General features: G+C 43.4%; 1 protein-coding gene across 1 annotated transcript in view; it reads right to left on the bottom strand.

The window, feature by feature from the left end:
* Positions 1 to 8609: 8609 nt before the first annotated feature.
* shank2b (SH3 and multiple ankyrin repeat domains 2b) overlaps positions 8610 to 20714 on the bottom strand; it is a 136089-nt gene continuing 123984 nt past the window's right edge. Inside the window, exons 19-22 of the mRNA XM_090233556.1 lie at positions 20080 to 20207; positions 19433 to 19574; positions 15547 to 17983; positions 8610 to 13882 (exon numbers count right to left, since the gene is read on the bottom strand). Of these exons, the coding sequence (XP_090089682.1) occupies positions 13354 to 13882; positions 15547 to 17983; positions 19433 to 19574; positions 20080 to 20207 (3236 nt within the window). The 3' untranslated portion in view covers positions 8610 to 13353. The remainder of the gene's footprint in view (positions 13883 to 15546; positions 17984 to 19432; positions 19575 to 20079; positions 20208 to 20714) is intronic.

The raw sequence follows: 20714 nt of genomic DNA, 5'->3' as shown, positions 1-20714 counted from the left end.
ACTAGAAGCTGTTTCTATCTTTGATTGACATAAATACAGATATAGTAGTTTATGTGGCTGCCCTGCCACTCTCTGTCCACAATGCACCACTGTGCAAACAAATTTTGAGATTGACCCTGGTTCAAGAGACTGTATAGTTACTGTTTGCTACCTTAACCCCTTGTAAAAATTAGGAACTGCCCATCCACTGAAGCCAACAAACGTCAGTCTAACAGTCTTTCATGGTCCATGGCATGGCATTGATATAACTGAACTGAAGAAATCCACTGGGGTTGTCTGGCTGCCAGCAAAAAACACCATAAAATGCAATTACATCTCTGGAGCATCCCTTTACCCTGCCAGGAGTGCCAGAGTGGGAGGGGTTACACTTTTTTGACTATCCAATTGGTTCTATTGTGCCAGGCATGCTCAATCAAGCACAGCTCAAGTATTTGAAATAATTTCGAATAGTATTTGAACCCTGGTCTGCTGTGACGATAAACAGATAGCAGAGGCCTTAGGAAAGTTAAAATAGTTCATGTTTAATGGCACACATTCTACAGCCACGAAGGTCAACTGTGAGGTCAGATATAATCAGTAAAACAACGTAGAGGTAGAATGCATCGTTTATATATGGTTGAGAAATGTTAACTCATACAGATTTGAGATCCCACAAATCTCCCTGTTCGTGAGTCTGATCTTTTTCCACGAATGGCCAATCAAATCAAGGCCATGTTTCCCAGTTGCAATGTAATTTAAGCATTACAATGATCGTACCATATGCATCCTTATTTACTAAGCAACTTTTTAAGAGTGTTTCCCAAGCAAGCACGTAGAGAACATTCGCAAAGTGCGTCATTAAACATATGTCGATAATGATAGGATCGAAAGAAAAGCAGCTTTATCCATTCGGATCTTTCAGTAACATTAAAATGATTCCACAATACTGACGACAGATCAGCTCCTAGAGAGATATTACCACCTATGTCTTTTGAGGTGGTTTATGATGCTTACCCAATAATAATGCACTAAATCACATATTGGGCACATCATTGCGCACATGTTGTCACACATTATGAAACCCATTTAGGCAAAGCATTTAAGTAGCCTAGTCGCAAAATAGAACTCAACTGACTATGTGGGCCTAAATGTGATGTAATCACCTCGGTATTCATTTGAAGCATAATTTTGCCCTTCACTTGTTTGTAACAATTGCAAATACTTTGGCAACTTTGGATTTGTAGTCAACTTCGTTCTGAAGTTATCGGTAGTAACAGTCAGACAGACAGCATAAACAAATCTTGATTATATCTTTAGTGGATAACTTCTATGAATAAAGTGTATCATTATTTACGAGCCAACTTTTTAAGTGTTTCCCAAACAAGCAAGTGGAGAGAACGTTCGCTAAGTGCGTCATTTGACCATGTGTCGATATTGATAGGGTAAAAATCCCTTGCAGATGTGCAAAGGGGTTTTATTACGAGCTCTGGGAAACACCAGCGCTACTAAAGATATATCGTAAGAAGGTTCTAACGATGATTGTAATGCTAGGAAGGCTCTCGGAAACGAGGGCAATAATTAGGCAAAAAAATCTGAATTGGGCTGCCAGTGTAAACAAACTCAGCCGTTGAAAGTTAGATACATGATTTATGGCTAAGACTATAGGTTTATTATAATTTGGGGCTAAGATTTTAAAACCTAATTCATAATAGATATACTGTGTCCGTGTTGAAAGAAAATGTGAAATTAGACACGTTGGGACCAGCAGGCAGTCAGTCACCTGTGTGTGACTGATTTTAAAATAAAGTATACCACCTTACCACCCAACACATTATTCTCCTTAATCTGTCCAAATAACTCGTCAATTCACCTCATAATGTTGAAATAGATATTGTTTCCTAAACCTCTATCCATTCGGTTTATTTTCCACCAGTCTTTACTTCACTGCCTGGAAATAGAAGCATGGGATGCTATATATAAATGACTAATAACTCTTTTTTTTTTCCCCCTTCTTTTTTTCCAGATACTAAAAAAACATCTGTTGTCTGAACTTGTGGCGTGGGACCATGTTAACCAGTAGAGTATGTTCGCTTATCAGCTGTTTGTTTTCGAGATGAATGTGAATATGCTGACCCATATATTTCAACGTTTTCATTTTATTTCACTGAATAAACCAAAATCCATTTTTACCGACTGAAGGTTGATTGTTCCATTGTCTCCAAGTCATATTTAAACATGTTATTGTTGGGGGTTGTGAATGTGTAAAGGGGTGAATGTGTCAATGCGTGCTGATAACTATTGTACCCATTTTGAGGGAAAATGTACTTGCTACGATTGACTTCTTACCTAGCCATCTTAAGAGAATTGCACAAAGGTAGGCCACTCTGGATAAGAGCATCTGTTAAATTACAAAAATGTCAATGTAAAAATGGGTTGGGGTGGGGGAGTTTTATTGCTGATATGAGAAACACAGGAAGTGGAAACATTAGGGCAGGGATCGTCAACAAGATTCAGCCGCAGGCCGATTTTTTTTCTTGAGCTGGATCATAATGACATATTATTTGTTGACAGACAATTGATCGCCCCGGACATATATAACATTTGACGAAAGCATAATCATTTCAAACATTGCTTACATTTGTATACGACCACATACAGTAGATCTCTCTATTATGTGAGGGAATACCTTGGAACCAATTTCCCAGAATGAAATCACTTGGAGCTGATTTGCTGGCATTTCTTACAGTGTTTTATGTCCAACAGTTGGGGAACCCTGCATTAGGATATTGCTTCAGTCACATTACTTTTACTGATGATATACATTTTTTTGACAAATGGATTTGTAAACTCCGTGTTTTCAACCTACAGCCTTATAAAAACCAGCACTGCAGTGAGTGAGCTAACTCTGAGAGCCTTCTATGTTCCTGTCATTGTCCCAAAGGACTCTGAAGGAGGATGGGTTAGTGATGAAGTGAGTCCTTCGAAACAGCTGGATGTGGATGTAGGAACACACAGAGTGATCTGGCAGAGTTCAGCCAGCCTCCAGAGACTGCCGGGCCAGCCTCGGGTCAAAGGTCACTTAGAATGACCAATGCTAGCGTGACTCTGCGACCACCTCCTCACGCACATCATGGACTGTGTCTCAAATGGCACCCTATTCACTATATGGTGCAATACTTTTGACCAGCGCCGGTCAAGAGTAGTGTACTATGTAGGGAATAGAGTGCTATTTGGGACGAAGCCCATGATAGACTACAGCTCTCTCACCAAAACAAACTGTAGGCTTTCTGCTATTTTTAAACAGTCTAGGGATCCTTAAGTAAAATAATTTTGAGGTTTCAACATACACAGTAAAAACCGGGTTAATCAAATTAAAAGGCAGTGCTTTAATTTTGTTGAGAATATTGAGACCATGAATATCCTATAGGTGAAAAACTAGATCTCTATGGTTGAGATTGGTTCAAGTGGCTCATTTGAATCACAAATTAGCCCTACAGCTGTTTAATGCAGTTTCAACCGGTATTATAATTTCTACATAAATGCACACTAATTGGTTTCCCCTCCTCTTGTGTACACACATTACAGATTAGTCTTGGTAATATGTTTCCTTTCCACTCCTCTGCAGGGTGTGCGTGTGTGTGTTCATGTGTGAATGTGTGTGTGTGTGTGTGTATGTCTGTCCGTATGTACAATATCAGTCAAACGTTTGGACACACCTACTCATTCAAGGGTTTTCCTTTATTTTTTACTATTTTCAACATTGTAGAATAATACTGAAGACATCAAAACTATGAGATAACACATATGGAATCATGTAGTAACCAGAAAAGTGTTAAACAAATCTAAATATATTTTTAGTTCAGAATATAATTATTCTGTTGGCTCCAAATGGACGATTACCCAGGTGCTCACACAATGAGTAATTATCCTTCAATTAAAATGATTATAAATCAACAAATGTTACACTAAAATGTATATTACAGCAGAATAACATTAGATCACACACACACACACACACACACACACCTGCTGCCAAATACGAGCTTAATATTGGACAAAAGTGTAATCCTGAGATAATTTAAAAGGCATCATTGGAAAGACACTACAATAGCAACAGCTCAGTATATCAGAAGGTATAACTTTGGCACAGGATTAGGTTGGGTGAGTGGAGTACTGTATATCGTACCTTTGATCAAGCTGCAAGGGTAGTGGAGATGATGACGTATGTCCAAACCTCCTGTGGATTGCATCACATCCATATATCTAAATGATTGAACACTAGGCTGATCTCAGATCTGTTTCGGCTGTCTTGCCAACTCCGATAATAATTTTCAAGCCAAACATTAGCCCTGTTTATACCTGTTGCTAATATGGGTCCCTTGTCTTGATCTTGTCTACATTCTGATCGTGCCCACATTTCCAGAAATGTGTCTACACATGGTATTAAAATGTGTCTGTTGTGTCCACTGTGTCTGCATTGTGACCAGATATCCTGGTCCCTTCCTTTATGCAAATTATTTCACAGCTATTTCTTCAAAATAATATTTATTTATTTATTGTTAGACAAATATTGATGTAATCAGTTAATGGCGCCACCTGTAAGTGATTTTAGAGGGCGGAATAATGATGATTTAAATTGTTTCTCTGTCTACACTCGTAAGATATCCAGACACAATGCGCGTCTGACTACCTCCCGGAGGTGGGCAGGTTGATCAGATCACAATGTGTCTTCTGATTGTCTCCACCGGTAAAAAAATGTGGGCACAATCAGAATGTGGACAAAATCAGGACAAAGGAGACAAGTTAGAACCAGGTATAAAACAGGACTATATATATTTTAGATTCTTCAAAGTAACCACCCTTTGCCTTGATGACAGCTTTGCACACTCTTGGCATCCCTCAACCAGCTCCACCTGGAATGCCTTTCTAACAGTCCTGAAGGAGTTCCCAAACCATCTCAATTGGGTTGAGGTCAGGTGATTGTGGGGGCCAGGTCATCTGATGCAGCACTCCATCACTCTCCTTCTTGGTCAAAAAACCCTTACACAGCCTGGAGGTATGTTGGGTCATTGTCCTCTTGAAAAACAAATGATAGTCCCACTAAACGCAGACCAGATGGGATGGCGTATCGCTGCATAATGCTGTGGTAGCCATGCTGGTTAAGTGTGCCTTGAATTCTAAATAAATCACAGACAGCGTCACCAGCAAAGCACCCCCACACCATCACACCTCCTCCTCAATGCTTCACAGTGGGAACCACACATGCAGAGATCATCCATTCACCTACTCTGCATCCCACTAAGACAAGGCGGTTGGACCAAAAAATCTCAAATTTGGACTCATCAGACCAAAGAACAGATTTCCACCTGTCTAATGTCCATTGCTTGTGTTTTTTGGTCCAAGCAAGTCTCTTCTTATTATTGCTGTCCTTTAGTAGTGGTTACTTTGCAGCAATTCAACCATGAAGGCCTGATTCATGCAGTCTCCTCTAAACAGTTGATGTTGAGATATTTCTTGTTACTTGAACTTTGTGAAGCATTTATTTGGACCAAAATTTCTGAAGCTGGTAACTCTAATGAACTTATCCTTTGCAGCAGAGGTAACTCCGGGTCTTCCTTTCCTGTGGCGGTCCTCATGAGAGCCAGTTTCTTCATAGTGCTTGATGGTTTTTGCGACTGCACTTGAAGACAATTTCAAAGTTCTTTAAATGTTCTGCACTGACTGACCTTCATGTCTCAAAGTAATGATAGACTGTCGTTTCTCTTTGCTTATTTGAGCTCTTCTTTCCATAATAGGGACTTGGTCTTTTACCAAATAGGGCGAACTTCTGTATGCCATCCGTACCTTGTCAGAACACAACTGATTGGCTCAAACGTATTAAAAAGGAAAGTAATTCCATAAATGAACTTTTAAGAAGCACACCTGTTAATTGAAATGCATTCCAGGTGACTACCTCATGAAGCTGGTTCAGAGAATGCCAAGAGCGTGCAAAGCTGTCATCAAGGCAAAGGTTGGCTACTTTAAAGAATCTCAAATATAAAATATATTTTTGATTTGTTTAACAATTTCTGGTTACTATATGATTCCATATGTGTTATTTCATAGTTTTGATGTCTTCACTATTATTCTACAATGTAGAAAACACCTGTAATGAGTGGGTATGTCCAAACTTTTGACTGGTACTGTTTGTGTGTATGCATGCATTGTGTATGCATTTGTACATGCATACGTGTGTGTATATGTGTACGTGTGTGTATGTACACCCATTGGGTATATAAAGGAACTTTCTCACATTATCACAATGGGCGTCCAGTTTAATGAACCCCAGCTGGACGTGCAGCTGTCCTTAGAGACCTGATGACCACTGAGGGATGACTGGCCTGCAGGGTGTGTGTGTTTTGTGTGTGTGTGTGTGTGTGTGTACCTCGTGCCAGCAGAACCACTGACCAAGGCCACTCCAGGTCCCTGATTGGAACCCTCCAGTGGCTCAAGAGGTTCACCCCAAAAAAAGCTACATTCATAAGTTATTACAGTGTAATTGCAATTGAATTTGCATGTACTTTCAAAGCAAATGCCTTGTGAGGAAAAACAATCTCCTATTGTTCAGTGTAGCCTATATCTGTGCGATATCTTCCGTTAGGATTGAGTTCTTCTCTCCTAATTTGTGCAAAAATGTAATGATGGATTAAAAGGCATTCAGGGGCAATTTCTCAGAATCATGATAACCACTAGAGGGCAGTATTCTTCATCTATATAAAGGGCACCTAATTCTAGAAGGATAGAGTTCAGAATATAATTATTCTGTTGGCTCCAAATGGACGATTACCCAGGTGCTCACACAAGGAGTAATTATCCTTCAATTAAAATAATTATAAATCAACAAATGTCACACTAAAATGTATATTACAGCAGAATAATATTAGATCACACACACACACACACACCTGCTGCCAAATACTAGCTTAATATTGGACAAAAGTGTAATCCTGAGATAATTTAAAAGGCATCATTGGAGAGACACTACAATAGCAACAGCTCAGTATATCAGAAGGTATAACTTTGGCACAGGATTAGGTTGGGTGAGTGGAGTACTGTATATCGTACCTTTGATCAAGCTGCAAGGGTAGTGGAGATGATGACGTATGTCCAAACCTCCTGTGGATTGCATCACATCCATATATCTAAATGATTGAACACTAGGCTGATCTCAGATCTGTTTTGGCTGTCTTGCCAACTCCGATAATCATTTTCAAGCCAAACATTAGCCCTGTTTATACCTGTTGCTAATATGGGTCCTTTGTCCTGATCTTGTCTACATTGTGATTGTGCCCACATTTCCAGAAATGTGTCTACACATGGTATTAAAATGTGTCTGTTATCCGTCCACTGTGTCTGCATTGTGACCAGATATCCTGGTCCCTTCCTTTATGCAAATTATTTCACAGCTATTTCTTCAAAATAATATTTATTTATTTATTGTTAGACAAATATTGATGTAATCAGTTAATGGTGCCACCTGTAAGTGATTTTAGAGGGTGGAATAATGATGATTTAAATTGTTTCTCTGTCTACACTCGTAAGATATCCAGACAATGCGCGTCTGACTACCTCCCGGAGGTGGGCAGGTTGATCAGATCACAACGTGTCTTCTGATTGTCCCCACCGGTCAAAAAATGTGGGCACAATCAGAATGTGGACAAAATCAGGACAAAGGAGACAAGTTAGAACCAGGTATAAAACAGGACTATTGAGAGATACAAAGCGACCATATGATTTACCATAGGCGTCGGCAAGGCAGCACAAAACGGATCTGGAACCAGAATAATTGAACACGTCGTTAGAAGTCATTGCAACACCCACTGTATCAGTTGTCAATCAAACATGGAGCACCATTGGACATGTCCTTTCAAGACAAAAAAGCAATACAACATCAATGTGATCAAATATTGCGCAATATTACATTTATTAACCTCCATAAAATGTTGGTTTGTGAACTTAGGGGAAAGTGCAGTTACAAATACTTATGTTCCTTTGATCGCGATAATATGAATTTCTCTCTAAAGTAAATGAATTATTTGTCGCATAAAATTACAGCAACATATATAGCATGAAAAGGACGTTGACAAAAAGCAGAGTGATTCTGTATCTATGAAGAATAAAACAAGAGGACATAACGTTTGGAGCTGATGCCTGTCGGTTTACGGCATCTTAACATGTCCAATGTAGCCAGACTGCATTGTACTACATTTCACCATTGTTTCCCAGTGGAGTGAAATAAACCTGAAATAAAGCAGAATTCAGTCTGGATTGCTATGCTATGTTCCATTGACAGCATACTACGGTGGCCCTACAGGGCAAAGTAAGGAAAAGTAGCTTTTAAAATGAGCTTCAGATGCCTTATTAAGTATATAGGTCTAGTCAGCTTCACTACTAGGCCTTTAGGCCTGTACATGACCTCAGTGCAACGTGCAGCCGTCAACTCTACTGTACATCAAATGTCACATTCAAGTGGTGTGATTTTCTCTCGGTCATATAGTGGTCATATAACGCTTTCTATAGCAAATAGTGTCGAAATGTACAGCCTGAGAATCTTCATTTATACACACGTGATGCAAAAAACTATGCAAATCAGTTTATATCAGCTTTTAATAATTACAGAGGCTTTGTAAATGCATGACTATCAATTGCTAAAAGTTTCAAATATGCTCTATAGGAATATGGATTATAACACAATTATTTATATCAATTTTAAAAATAGAGAGACTTGAAATCCTGTTACATGTATAATTATCCCCCTGGAAAAGAATAAGAAAAACAACAACTTGAAACAGAATTTATATTATATTGCTTCTTAACCATATTTCTCTTCTTTTTGGAAAACCTAACCACAGCTCAGGGTTGATATGGCAACAACACGGATAGGAATACATCCTAACATTAAATATCTCTGCGTAATCAAAAAAATACTGTACTCTTTCTTGTTCCTATGGTTCTTAACATAAGATCTCATCTCAACGTGTGCCCGCGTGTCAACAGTGACAACTGACAGGTGACAAGTACCCCTCTACAGCCTATCGCACTGGAACTTTTCTGTTATGAGGTCATACTACAGTCATCGGACAGTCGTAGATGAATACCGTACACATTAAGTATGCTTTAGGCAACATCCTTTTGATTGCGGACCATCACACTTTTTAAAAACTTTTTTTGTTTTACAAAGTCAGACAGTCATCAGTCATCAGTCCCCCCCCCCCCGGATGTCAATCCAAAAGAATGTTTCGTAAATACTGATGTTAGAATTTTAGCTAGCACCCTCATTTTTTGGGGGGGGGTTCAATATCAAGAAGTTTACACTGCAAACTGAGTGGAAAATACCACCTCAGACCGTTTCAGTAAGTAAAAACAGTGGAGAGAGTAAATTACATTTAAACTCATCAACATTACGATGAGCGAATCCCTGCCCTTTTGGACTGGCGATGGTATGAGGAGACTTTGCCTTGAGAACACGGAGGGAAATGATGCTGCACTTCAGGACATTCTTATTCTGGTGATACTGTTTTGGATTTGGCCAGTTTCAGACGTGTTGTATAAAAGAGACCTGTCAAAGAAGTCCAATGGCACATGGTTTAGCAAATGTCCTGTGGCTCCCATATGTTCCAGAACAGCAGTCACTGGGAGTAAAAATCCCCCCTAAAAGCATCACCTAATTCTAAAAAGAAGCATGTTGAGCTCTGTGGGTATCTACAACTTTCTTCCTCATCAACGAAACACATCAAAACACCATCATAGAATAAATACTATCTCTAATACTTCAATAATCATACAACATTTCTAGCAACTTGATTCTTAGAGGTATCTGCCTCTCTTCGATTGCCAAACAAGTTGAACTATTCCTATTCTAGGGGAAGGGGAAAAGGAAATTCCAGCTTTAGTGTTTGTTCGCCTACTTTTTCTCATCGTTGCATAAACGTGACTGATGTTCGTCTTCAGAAACATGCCTATTCTGCAGTGTTGGTTTAAATTCCTTTTAAATTCAGGAAGTAAACGGACATTCTCTTCAATGCTTCTCTATGAGAAAAATGTAGAATTGGAATTTCACTTTACTTCCTGAATTGAAATGAAATGGACCCCATCCCTGCTACTCTGTTGAACTAGGGTAATCCATTCCTGAGTCTTCAATCCCAAAGCCGTAAACATCAGTTCAGGGTATAGTAATAACCTAATGTGATAATGTGTGTATTATTCCTCTCAGAGGACATAGAAGACTGCGAAAGAAAGGATGATGGTTGGTGATAACGATTGGAAAGCCCTGACTGCCAAGCTCTGCTCTCTCTGCCATGTCATGTTCAGGAGACAACAGTAGGGAGAGCTGTTGGCACACATTTCAGCTTCCTGTGGAAGACAGTATAATGATTTATAAACTGAATTTACATTTTCAATATGTATTGTGTTCCACTTTCCATCCTCAAGTAAAACATAACTACAAACAAATATTAAAACTTGAAAGTATGTTGAAAACATGGCAAGTGAAATCTAAGGGCAACAACTTGCTACTGTACCTATTTTGTAATCCATCTGATGTGATCTCCCTTTCAGGAGTAGAAATGTGCAATACCTTCGTCTGAGAAAACACTGCACTGTCCCTCAAATCAAACTACATCCCGGTAAAAAGGGAGAGAGAGAAAAATGAATTACACACACTGCAGGGCCATGGCCGGCGTTATGGGCAATTGCCATGGCCCGCCCCCTAAGCCCTATTGAGTAACACAGTACAAGTCATAAAACCAGGAAATGGTTGAAATCATTTTTTGTCACCATTAATTTTTGTGTCTGGGATTTTAGAACTACTTCGTATAAACCGCGCAAATCTCTCCGGACAAGTAAATGTTTCTCAATAACTAGCTTTTCACATTGATTATATTAAATTGAGGCGAATATATTGATAAAACTCACCTTGTCCGTGGGGGAATTACACAGCTTTTATGGGTATTATAACGCGTCCACTGTGGCGTATAATTTATTTGACCGAGACGCGCGCCGACATAAAGACAGCATCAATCTCAGATAAAGCATCCGAGAGAGCGAAACAGCGCCCCCTCTGTCTCAGTAGGTGCAGTCCACGTATGTGACGGTGTCTGGAATTAAAGAGCATGGCATGTCATTCTCTCTGTTTTTTGTTGCCAGATCTCATCAGATACATGGGCTACATAGAGTAAGACAGAGGAGCGCTGTCTCGCTAACTCGGATGCTTTTTTAGGACGAATGCACGAAGGTAACCTATCTCTTGAAGTGATTTGCTGGACAATCGGATGAAAACATCATGACTGGTTATGTTCATGCCACATTAAAAGGTCATACATTTTTACAGCTAAATGTCTTTACCATAAAAACCCACACAAGCACCGCTAAAGCGGTCATTTGGACTGCCCATTCATTTAAAACATGCACTACTCCCCTTTCGTCCTTGACCTTTCCTAAATAAGTCTATAAATCACACTGTTGTTGTTAGAATCAAACAGAACCAGTTTTATCATGTTTTTTTTCTCCCCAATTGCCTACTGCCCTGCCGACAGTAGGGCCTGCTCCCCTTCTTCTCATGATAGTGCCATGCCCAGTTGATAAGTGCCATGCCCAGTTGATAACCACCCCGATAACGGTCTCGAATCTGAACCTAAACTATACTGAAACTATTTTCACACATACAACAGATTCAATAAACGAAGTAAAGCACGATGTGGGGAATGGGTGAGTTGATGAGCGAGGGGAAGCGAACAATACATCATTATATAATCACCAATTGTGAATGAAGAACAGTGCGGAACATTCTATTGTATTGATCTATTCTAATTATAACCTCAAAATAGTATGTACCCTATATCAGTTCACCGAAACCAAGCAGTCTTTTCAGTCCTAGTCTGGCCTACTTGGAGTAAACAGCGAGAGCGTGCGTAATGTAAAATGGCAAGCGTTGCTACAAAATCTGAATGGAAAACGATTCAGATGGCGGGGAAAAAATGAATCACGATGAAATCTCTGATGATTATTCTTCTGATTCTGAGCCTCAGGCTGAATCTACACCTCCGAGGCGTAAAGGCCAAAAAAAAAGCCAGAATGGTGCACACTGAGCAGGTGCCTGCGCCACCAACAAGTAAAAGGGTGAGACAGGAGAGAGGAAGGGATGGCACCGCTTGGAAAAGAACAAGCCGGTGACAATGCTACAGGCCAAATAGCAGCACAAAATGTCGTCACTGAAAGAGCAGGGCTCAAGCGCTGTCGTTGTTTATATGAGGTGGACATTCTCCAACTGATAATTGACCATTTCTTACGGCTGTCATCGACACTTGCTGTATATCCATTGTAAAATGCCATTATTGCTTTGTGATGATTTCCACTGTTTATCAAGCACACTTGGCGCTTATATGTTTAGGCTACTGATGTTTTCATCGTTTGACTGCACACCGCGCGTCTTGGTGGTTGGGGTGCGTTTTATTTTGTTGTCATAAAAAGGAAGCTGTTACCGCGTTCCCACACCTATGCTTTCTGTTTCATAGTTGTAACAAAGGCACTCCACGAATACAATTTATTGAACACTTGAATTTGGATGTTTTTTTTTGTCGTCGTGTTTTTCAGCTTTTTACATACTGTATCCCACAGTAACATAAACGCATGAAAATGCTCTTGTGTTTTTTGAAACATATTTGTTGTATTCTAATGTTACTTAAGATAAACACAAGCCAAATTATTATTTTGGCAATAGCATATATTAAATGAATGCTCAATTTAGCTTGAGGGGGGGAGGGGGGTACCTTGAGGCCAAGCACTTACACACATAGGAGGTCCCGTAAAAAAAAAGTGTGCCCGGCCAACTGATTGGTTCTAGTGCCGGCCCTGTGCAGTGCAGATTCCCACCCTTTTTCCTGAAGAGATCAGTGTTCACATACTTTCTAACAGAGATACAATAGAAAATGAAACCCCTGCAGAGCTGACTCTGGTTTTGCATTCAAATGGGGTTGATTTCAAAAGTCCTTAAGTCTCGTAGTGATTAGGCTGCCGTTCTGTTTGATATTGTAGTGTATTTCACATCGCAGCCAGGTCCCTGTGTGTCTGCTTCCTTACTTTCTACTGACAGAGCGGCTGTGTCTCACCTGGGATCACTCTATCCCACCCTGGGGGACTTTTGTGCTTATTCAGGAAACTGCAGTGCTGTTTCAAGTTGCAGTTTCTTCAGGATACATGAGGATATTTCTAAGTTTCAACAAAACAAGCATCGTCATAAGAATTATACAGTAAGTATAGTTTGAAATAAGTCAACGTAAATAAAACTATTATGTGAAGTTGTCGTGTTGGAGACTGAGAGACCTCTATCCTCTCTTCTCATCTGTCCATCAGCAGTTTCAAAGCTCTCTCTATGTTCATCCGATGGCCGACTCTGGTCACCCCGAGATCTATGAGGTCGTCCTTCTGCAGGCTGGGCAGATGGGAGCCCTCGATGTCGTTGTCCATGAAGGTGTCTCTGTGCTCTGCCAGGTTTAGGCTCTCCAACCAGTCGGCCACATCGTGCTTGCTCCACATCAGAACCGGCTTGGTGGCAAAAGGCTTGTTGGAGACGGCCTGCATGAGGGTGAGAGGGGAGGGTGAGCGGCTGCTCCCCGTGCCCAGGCTGAGAGGGGGGGTGGGCAGGCCGAACACATCCGAGAGGGTGGGGGAGGTTGCGGGGAGGGAGGAGGCACAGCCGAGGCCTGAGTCTGGAGGAGAGAGGATGGGGCTGGGGGCTCGGTGGTGGGGGAGACTCTCTGTCTCTCGTTTTGGAGATGGGGCCGGCACGCTCGAGCCGAGCTGGGCAGCAAAAGTGACTGTGGTATTCCGCAGTGTACCTGAGGCAAGGGACCCACCGTCTGGACCCCTACAGAAATTACAGAACGCACCAGGTTAGAGGACGAGAGAGGGTGTTGTTTATCAGAAAATATTGAACTTAAACATTAGTAAGAGACGCTAAGTCAGCCTGACAAACAAACTGAAATATTCCACAACCACACCTGGATGCAAACAAACACAGTACATAGTATATACATTCATCCACTAATCCTTCCCCCTCCCTCACGGACTGCTCTGACGGGGCCAGTAAGAGACGGACGCTTTGATGTCTCTCTTCCTGCGAGGGGACGGGAAGAAGTAGTCTACCTGACCTGCCTGACCTGACAGACCTACTGGAGAATAAAACTATACTACACCAACTCCTGCAAAACTGCAGAATGGGAGTAGGCTACAGTGTGTGTTTGAGTGTGTGTGTGTGTGTGTGTGTGTGTTTGTTTGTTTGTTTGTGTCAGAGGAGAGGGAAGTAAAATAAGTTAAGAATAAAAACAAAAGAGATACTGCATTCACTCCTTTGTAAGTAGGAAGTGGGGAATTCATTCCAAATACCAAATGAACGAACTGTGTTTTTCTTCCCATATAAAGTGACAGCCATTATTTTGAAAGGGTCAGAAGATCTCTATGCTATTCATCTATTCACACTTTGAATCCGGTTGAATCAGGTTAACCTAATGTCTCACTCAGATCACACGGCAGGGATGTGCTCTGCTCTGCAGCATATTCAGCTTGTAGCCACCACAAGCAGAACTTTGCTGGTATAGCCATGCATTTTAGGGTTAGCCTCGTCTGGTTTGCTCTGTAAATAACGGCAGCTTTCCATAATAAGTGCTGCTATCACAGGGGACTGCTGTGGTGAGGAACGCGCAGTGTCTAAGAAATGCCACGCAGGCTTAGGTAGGTAGCCTACTGTACAAAACAGATATATGCAATTTACACAAACGGACAAACGGCAACTATTCACACACCAAATAAACAAACGTACAGAGAGAAACCTGTGTAGCCGACACAAAGCTGGTGACATAAATACGTTTCCACACTGGCAAAAACCGACCACACAATTACAGGCTACAATCGTACATCGCACACACACAACACTGCATAGCCTACATCTGTTGGAGCCTCAATGTATACACACTTCTAGTCTACAACGCCATTCTACTTTAGTAAACTGACATGACTGGTAGAGGAATGAAGAGGAGGGTTAACTGAAGAGAGAGCCCCGGCTGCTCATAGATATTTCACATACTCTGGGTTTGTTGAAATGATAGATGATAAAGAGACAGGTTACACACACCATCCACCCCGGGTTTAAAGAGACTCTGGGTGGGTCTCAAATTGAACACTACTCCGTATTTCCTTACAGGCCCTGATCAAAAGTAGCGCACTAAATAGGGAATATGGTGCCATTTGGGACGTAGCCTCTGTGCTATTTTGAACCGTGCTGCTTGTGACACACACAGTGACACATGGCTCACCCCTTCCTTCCAAGGAGAGCGCTGTGGCGGTTGGGTCTCTATGATAATCAGACTGACATGACGTTGTTGCTCATCTACTCCTCAAGGCTGCTGCTCTCATTATTAGGTTGCTAGGCAACTCTTTTTGCTCTCCGGTAGAACACACACACACACACACACACAAAAACGCGGACACACACACATGCACGGCATGCACACACACAGCAAAAACAAAGATTACCTTGATCCAAAAACGGTCCTACATCCTGAGGAAAAAGAGTCTATCCCATCCACTGGCTTTGGTGTCTTGTCCTTGTTCTGCATGTCATAGGGGTTAGAGCCTGGCGGGTCTCCCCACAGCTTTGAGGTCCTTTGCGTTGGTGTTCTGGGGGGCTCTGAGTGGATGCATGCCCCGGGGGGAGGTGGCGGGACAGAGGAGGGCGTTCCGAAAGTTCTCAGGTTCTCTTCTCTATCCATCAAGGCGGGGTCCTTGTAAAGTGCATTACTCTTGTTGGCGGCAGGTTGCCTGTTTTTTGGCTTTGAGGTCCGGTCCACCAAAAAGGCCTGTCCGTCTGCATAGACTGTGCAAGTGTTGTCCAGCATCTCACCACCGTCTGACGACAGCGTAGAGATACTGGACACAGTGGATACAGTGCTCGTAGTCTCCATCTGAGGGTCTCCACTACTGCGGCTGTCGGGCTCCACATCGATCCCAGAGTCACTGATAGGCTCGTAGCTCTCCAGGGCGTTGGGGGTGAAGCTGGGGGGCATACAGTTAGTGAGCACTGCAGGCCGTTTGATCATCGTCTGGTCAGGGTGGCTTGGGGTGTTACCGTGATGGGGGTAGAAGGGAGCGAGAGACGATGGGGCTCTGCCAGCGTTTCGATGCTGTTTGAGTAGTTCAGCGATCGCCCCCTTCTGGTCCTCTGGGATGTCGAAGCTGTTGGCAAACTCCAGCGGCGGTGGCAGTGGGTCAGCGAAGAAGTCATCGTCGATGTCAACAGAGGGAACGCAGGGCGGAGGGGGGATGCCGAAGGGGAGTTTGACCGGCTCATCTACTGAGGTGACGGTGATCATGGTCTTACTACCTCTGGGACCAGGGCCCATAGAGTGGGAGTTATGGGGGTTAGGGGAGGACATTTTGGAGGTGTTAGGCTGGTTGGGATCCCGGAGCTCGCTGGGGGTGCTGTCCGGACTCACTGCCCCGTCCCTGTCCCCCTCAGACAGGCTGTTCTCCTCAGACCTGGCTCCGTCAGTGGTGTGAACCATCAGCAGACCAGCAGACTTCTGCTGAGACGTGTCCACGTTGTCTATCAACATGTTCTTCTTCTCCTCTTCTCTCTCAGGCCGGGATAGACTCTTGTCCTGGTCTTTAGCCAGCGGGTGGTCGTATTTGGACTCTGTCTCGTACTTGGCCTCGGTCATCTGCCTGCGAAGCCCTGCCCTGCCTGGTCGACCCATGGTGGCCGTCGCGGAGAAACTCGCATCCATGCCAGTCCTTAGCTTAGTGTCGATGAACAGAGGCTTGTTCAGGTCAGGTTTGGGTAGCTCAGTCTTCAGTGGGAGAGGCTGGGACTGCTCTCTCATGGCCCGGTCCCGTGCAGCTAGAGCCAGTGCAAGAGGGGAGTTAGGGTCCAGAGGCTTCCCAGTTACTGGGTGGACGTAGTGTCCGCTGCTGGAGGTGTAGGTCTTGTTTGGCAGACTGACCGGGCTGTGGTGACCCGTGCGGGTGTGGAGTGGCTCCCTCACCATGTTGGGCTCTGAGGTATTGAAGTTGGTCACATTGCCTCCTCCTTTGGGGATGTTGAGGAGAGAGGCAGGTGGGGCCATGATGCGGCGCAAGCGTTCATCACTACTGAACATCCCCTCGTCGATGGACTTGGAGTGGCGGAGGCGAGGGGTTGGGGCGGGAGGCGAGTCTTCGTCACCCTGGTCGGTGAACCTGTAGGATGGGGAGTTCTGGTGAGACTCCACCATCCTCCTCTCGCGCTCTCGCACGGCGCCCGCCATGGCCGTGGCAAAGGGGCTGCTGGGGTTGTGTCCGTCGTCGGGCCGGAGCTGTCCCGGGTGGTCGTGGGCGCCAGTTTCTATCTCCATGCTGCTGCCCTGGCTGCTCTTACCACTGCTGGATGTAGACGGCTCCTTGATGATGATGGTTGGGATTTTGATGGTGCAGATCTTCTCAGGGCTGTCCTCGATCTTGTCCTGCTTCACCAGCATGCCCTTCTTCCTCTGGGGCTTGTTGGGGGCAAACAGCCCCAGGTTGCCCATCTTCCCCAGGTCTGAGTAGGGGTTCTCAGGGATCTGGGCCCTGCGGTTCAGGAAGCTCTGCTGGGCTGTGAGGCCTTGGCCTGGGCTGTGGCTTCCCTGTTGGTGGTCCTCAGACTGGTACTGTTCCGACTGGGGCTCTCTGTAGTACATACCCCCCTGCTCCCTCCACCCATCGCTGCCACCCGCGGTGAGGTCCCCTCGCTCTGGGGCGGTGCCTTTAGGAGCAGAGTGTCTGATGATGCCGTAGCCTCTGCCCTGGGGGTTGGGGGCGTTGTTGTAAGGGGGAGATGGAGGGGAGATGGCGGGTGGGGGTGGGATGTCCTCTGATGTGTCCGGCATGGAGAGGCTCCTGGTGAATTTCAACATGGGAGGGGTCAGAAACTGAGGGGTCTCCTCTTCTGTTATTCCTGAAAAAGAAAAACGCATGATGAATTACAAAACATCGATGGCAATTACAGTGACTTGCGAAATTATTTCAGGCTTCAAACATAAAGATATAAAACTGTATTTTTTTGTGAAGAATCAACAACAAGTGGGACACAATCATGAAGTGGAACGACATTTGTTGGATATTTCAAACTTTTTTAACAAATCAAAAACTGAAAAATTGGGCTTGCAAAATTATTCAGCCCCCTTAAGTTAATACTTTGTAGCGCCACCTTTTGCTGCGATTACAGCTGTAAGTCGCTTGGGGTATGTCTCTATCTGTTTTGCACATCGAGAGACTGACATTTTTTCCCATTCCTCCTTGCAAAACAGCTCGAGCTCAGTGAGGTTGGATGGAGAGCATTTGTGAACAGCAGTTTTCAGTTCTTTCCACAGATTCTCGATTGGATTCAGGTCTGGACTTTGACTTGGCCATTCTAACACCTGGATATGTTTATTTTTGAACCATTCCATTGTAGATTTTGCTTTATGTTTTGGATCATTGTCTTGTTGGAAGACAAATCTCCGTCCCAGTCTCAGGTCTTTTGCAGACTCCATCAGGTTCTCTTCCAGAATGGTCCTGTATTTGGCTCCATCCATCTTCCCATCAATTTTAACCATCTTCTCTGTCCCTGCTGAAGAAAAGCAGGCCCAAACCATGATGCTGCCACCACCATGTTTGACAGTGGGGATGGTGTGTTCAGCTGTGTTGCTTTTACGCCAAACATAACGTTAAAGCTTGGGAAATATTTTTGTATCCAAATCCGGCTTTAAACTTCTTCACAACAGTATCTCGGACCTGCCTGGTGTGTTCCTTGTTCTTCATGATGCTCTCTGCGCTTTTAACGGACCTCTGAGACTATCACAGTGCAGGTGCATTTATACGGAGACTTGATTACACACAGGTGGATTGTATTTATCCTCATTAGTCATTTAGGTCAACATTGGATCATTCAGAGATCCTCACTGAACTTCTGGAGAGAGTTTGCTACACTGAAAGTAAAGGGGCTGAATAATTTTGCACGCCCAATTTTTCAGTTTTTGATTTGTTAAAAAAGTTTGAAATATCCAATAAATGTCGTTCCACTTCATGATTGTGTCCCACTTGTTGTTGATTCTTCACAAAAAAGTACAGTTTTATATCTTTATGTTTGAAGCCTGAAATGTGGCAAAAGGTTGCAAAGTTCAAGGGGGCCGAATACTTTCGCAAGGCACTGTATACAATTGAAACCATCAAGGGTGTGTGTGCAAAAAGGTAATTTCCTCATTATTTTGCTCTGTCGATTACAGGGATTCACCCACAGATGTGTGCATGTGTGTGTGTGTGTGAGTGTGTCCACACATTGGTTCTGCATGTGTGTACCATACAGTATGTACTGTATGCAGGTTCAATATTTAGCCTTGACAGAAACATGTTGATATGTAGTTACCAGATGTTCCTATGGACTTCTGTCGTCTCATGGTCCCCTGTCTGTTAGGCACCCCCAGGTAGGGTCCTCGACCTCTGGGACTGCCTGGCTCTCTGGGTTGGGTCTGGGTCTGCATCGACATATCCTGGCTCTCACACATGGACTGCAACGCAGAGAGAAGACAATGGGTGCCTGGACTGATCTTTACTACATAGTATTACAGAGGTATTTTCGAGGTACATTAAATCAACAATATCCAACTGTGTTTGTTAGTCCTCAGCGTTGCAGATAAACTTGTGAAGGAAATGAAGGACAACAAAGAACAAGAAGCTGTTCAACCTTCATATACTCTTCTGAGACCAAGCAAATCAGGGAATGCAATTCCCATCAGGGCCATGTACAGCGTCTAACAAAGGAAGCCAATCATGCATTTATATTACCAGCCAGAATAGAGCAGTAACTTCCAACAGGCAATGGTGCAGCCACCAGAATTATCTGAGCACTAACTTTTAAAAAAAATCCAGAATGCACAGTTTTTCAAAAAATGGCTATTGATTCCCAGTTGGATTTTCAGTCCCAGCTGATTTTGGGAAAACCTGGGAAATTTGGTCTCACTCCTGTGCCACGCAGCCAACAAAATGTACACTGACGGTAGGGTTTATACCTACATTCATCTCGGGGCTCATGGCGAAGCACCTGCTGTTGGGCCGTGACTTGACTGTGTTAGCGACCCTTACGTCAGCATTGGAGTTCTCCCACATAGGCTTCTGAGGAGGCATGTTCTCGTCCACTTTATCTGGAACACAAAGTAATACACACCTCTACTGTCAGTACAGGACACTGTAGCCTACATCCGTCTCTAAGCTAAAACGAGCCTTCATCTCAGGCAATGGCAATCCAGGCCCGTAAGTAAGAACTGATATCAAACCGAGCAGAAAGGAAAAGAAAGAGAACAGAAATAGTCACACTGACATTGGTCAAAGTCAAAGCCGTGCAAGCTTCCCTTGCTAGCTATACCTCCATCAGGCTTTTCCTTTTGTTTCTATGGTTTAGCGATCCTGGGTGCCAGTCTATTTCTGCTCTCTTTCCAACTCCTTCCCGTGTCCCAAACGGCACCCTACTACATATAGTGCACTACTTCTGACCAGGGCCCATTGGTCTCTGGTCAAAAGTAGCGTAATATGTAGGGAACAGGGTGCCATTTAGGACACAGCCCTTAAATCATTTACAATGAGTGACAAGAAGTCGGTAAGATAGCACAAACAGATCTGGGAATAGGTTTATGGTTCAGCAGCCACTGCAC

Source organism: Oncorhynchus mykiss, chromosome 1 (assembly GCF_057628025.1).
Source record: "Oncorhynchus mykiss isolate SJ-2025 chromosome 1, ASM5762802v1, whole genome shotgun sequence".
In the NCBI taxonomy this organism is placed as follows: domain Eukaryota; kingdom Metazoa; phylum Chordata; class Actinopteri; order Salmoniformes; family Salmonidae; genus Oncorhynchus; species Oncorhynchus mykiss.
This window is presented reverse-complemented; position numbering and strand designations above follow the sequence as displayed.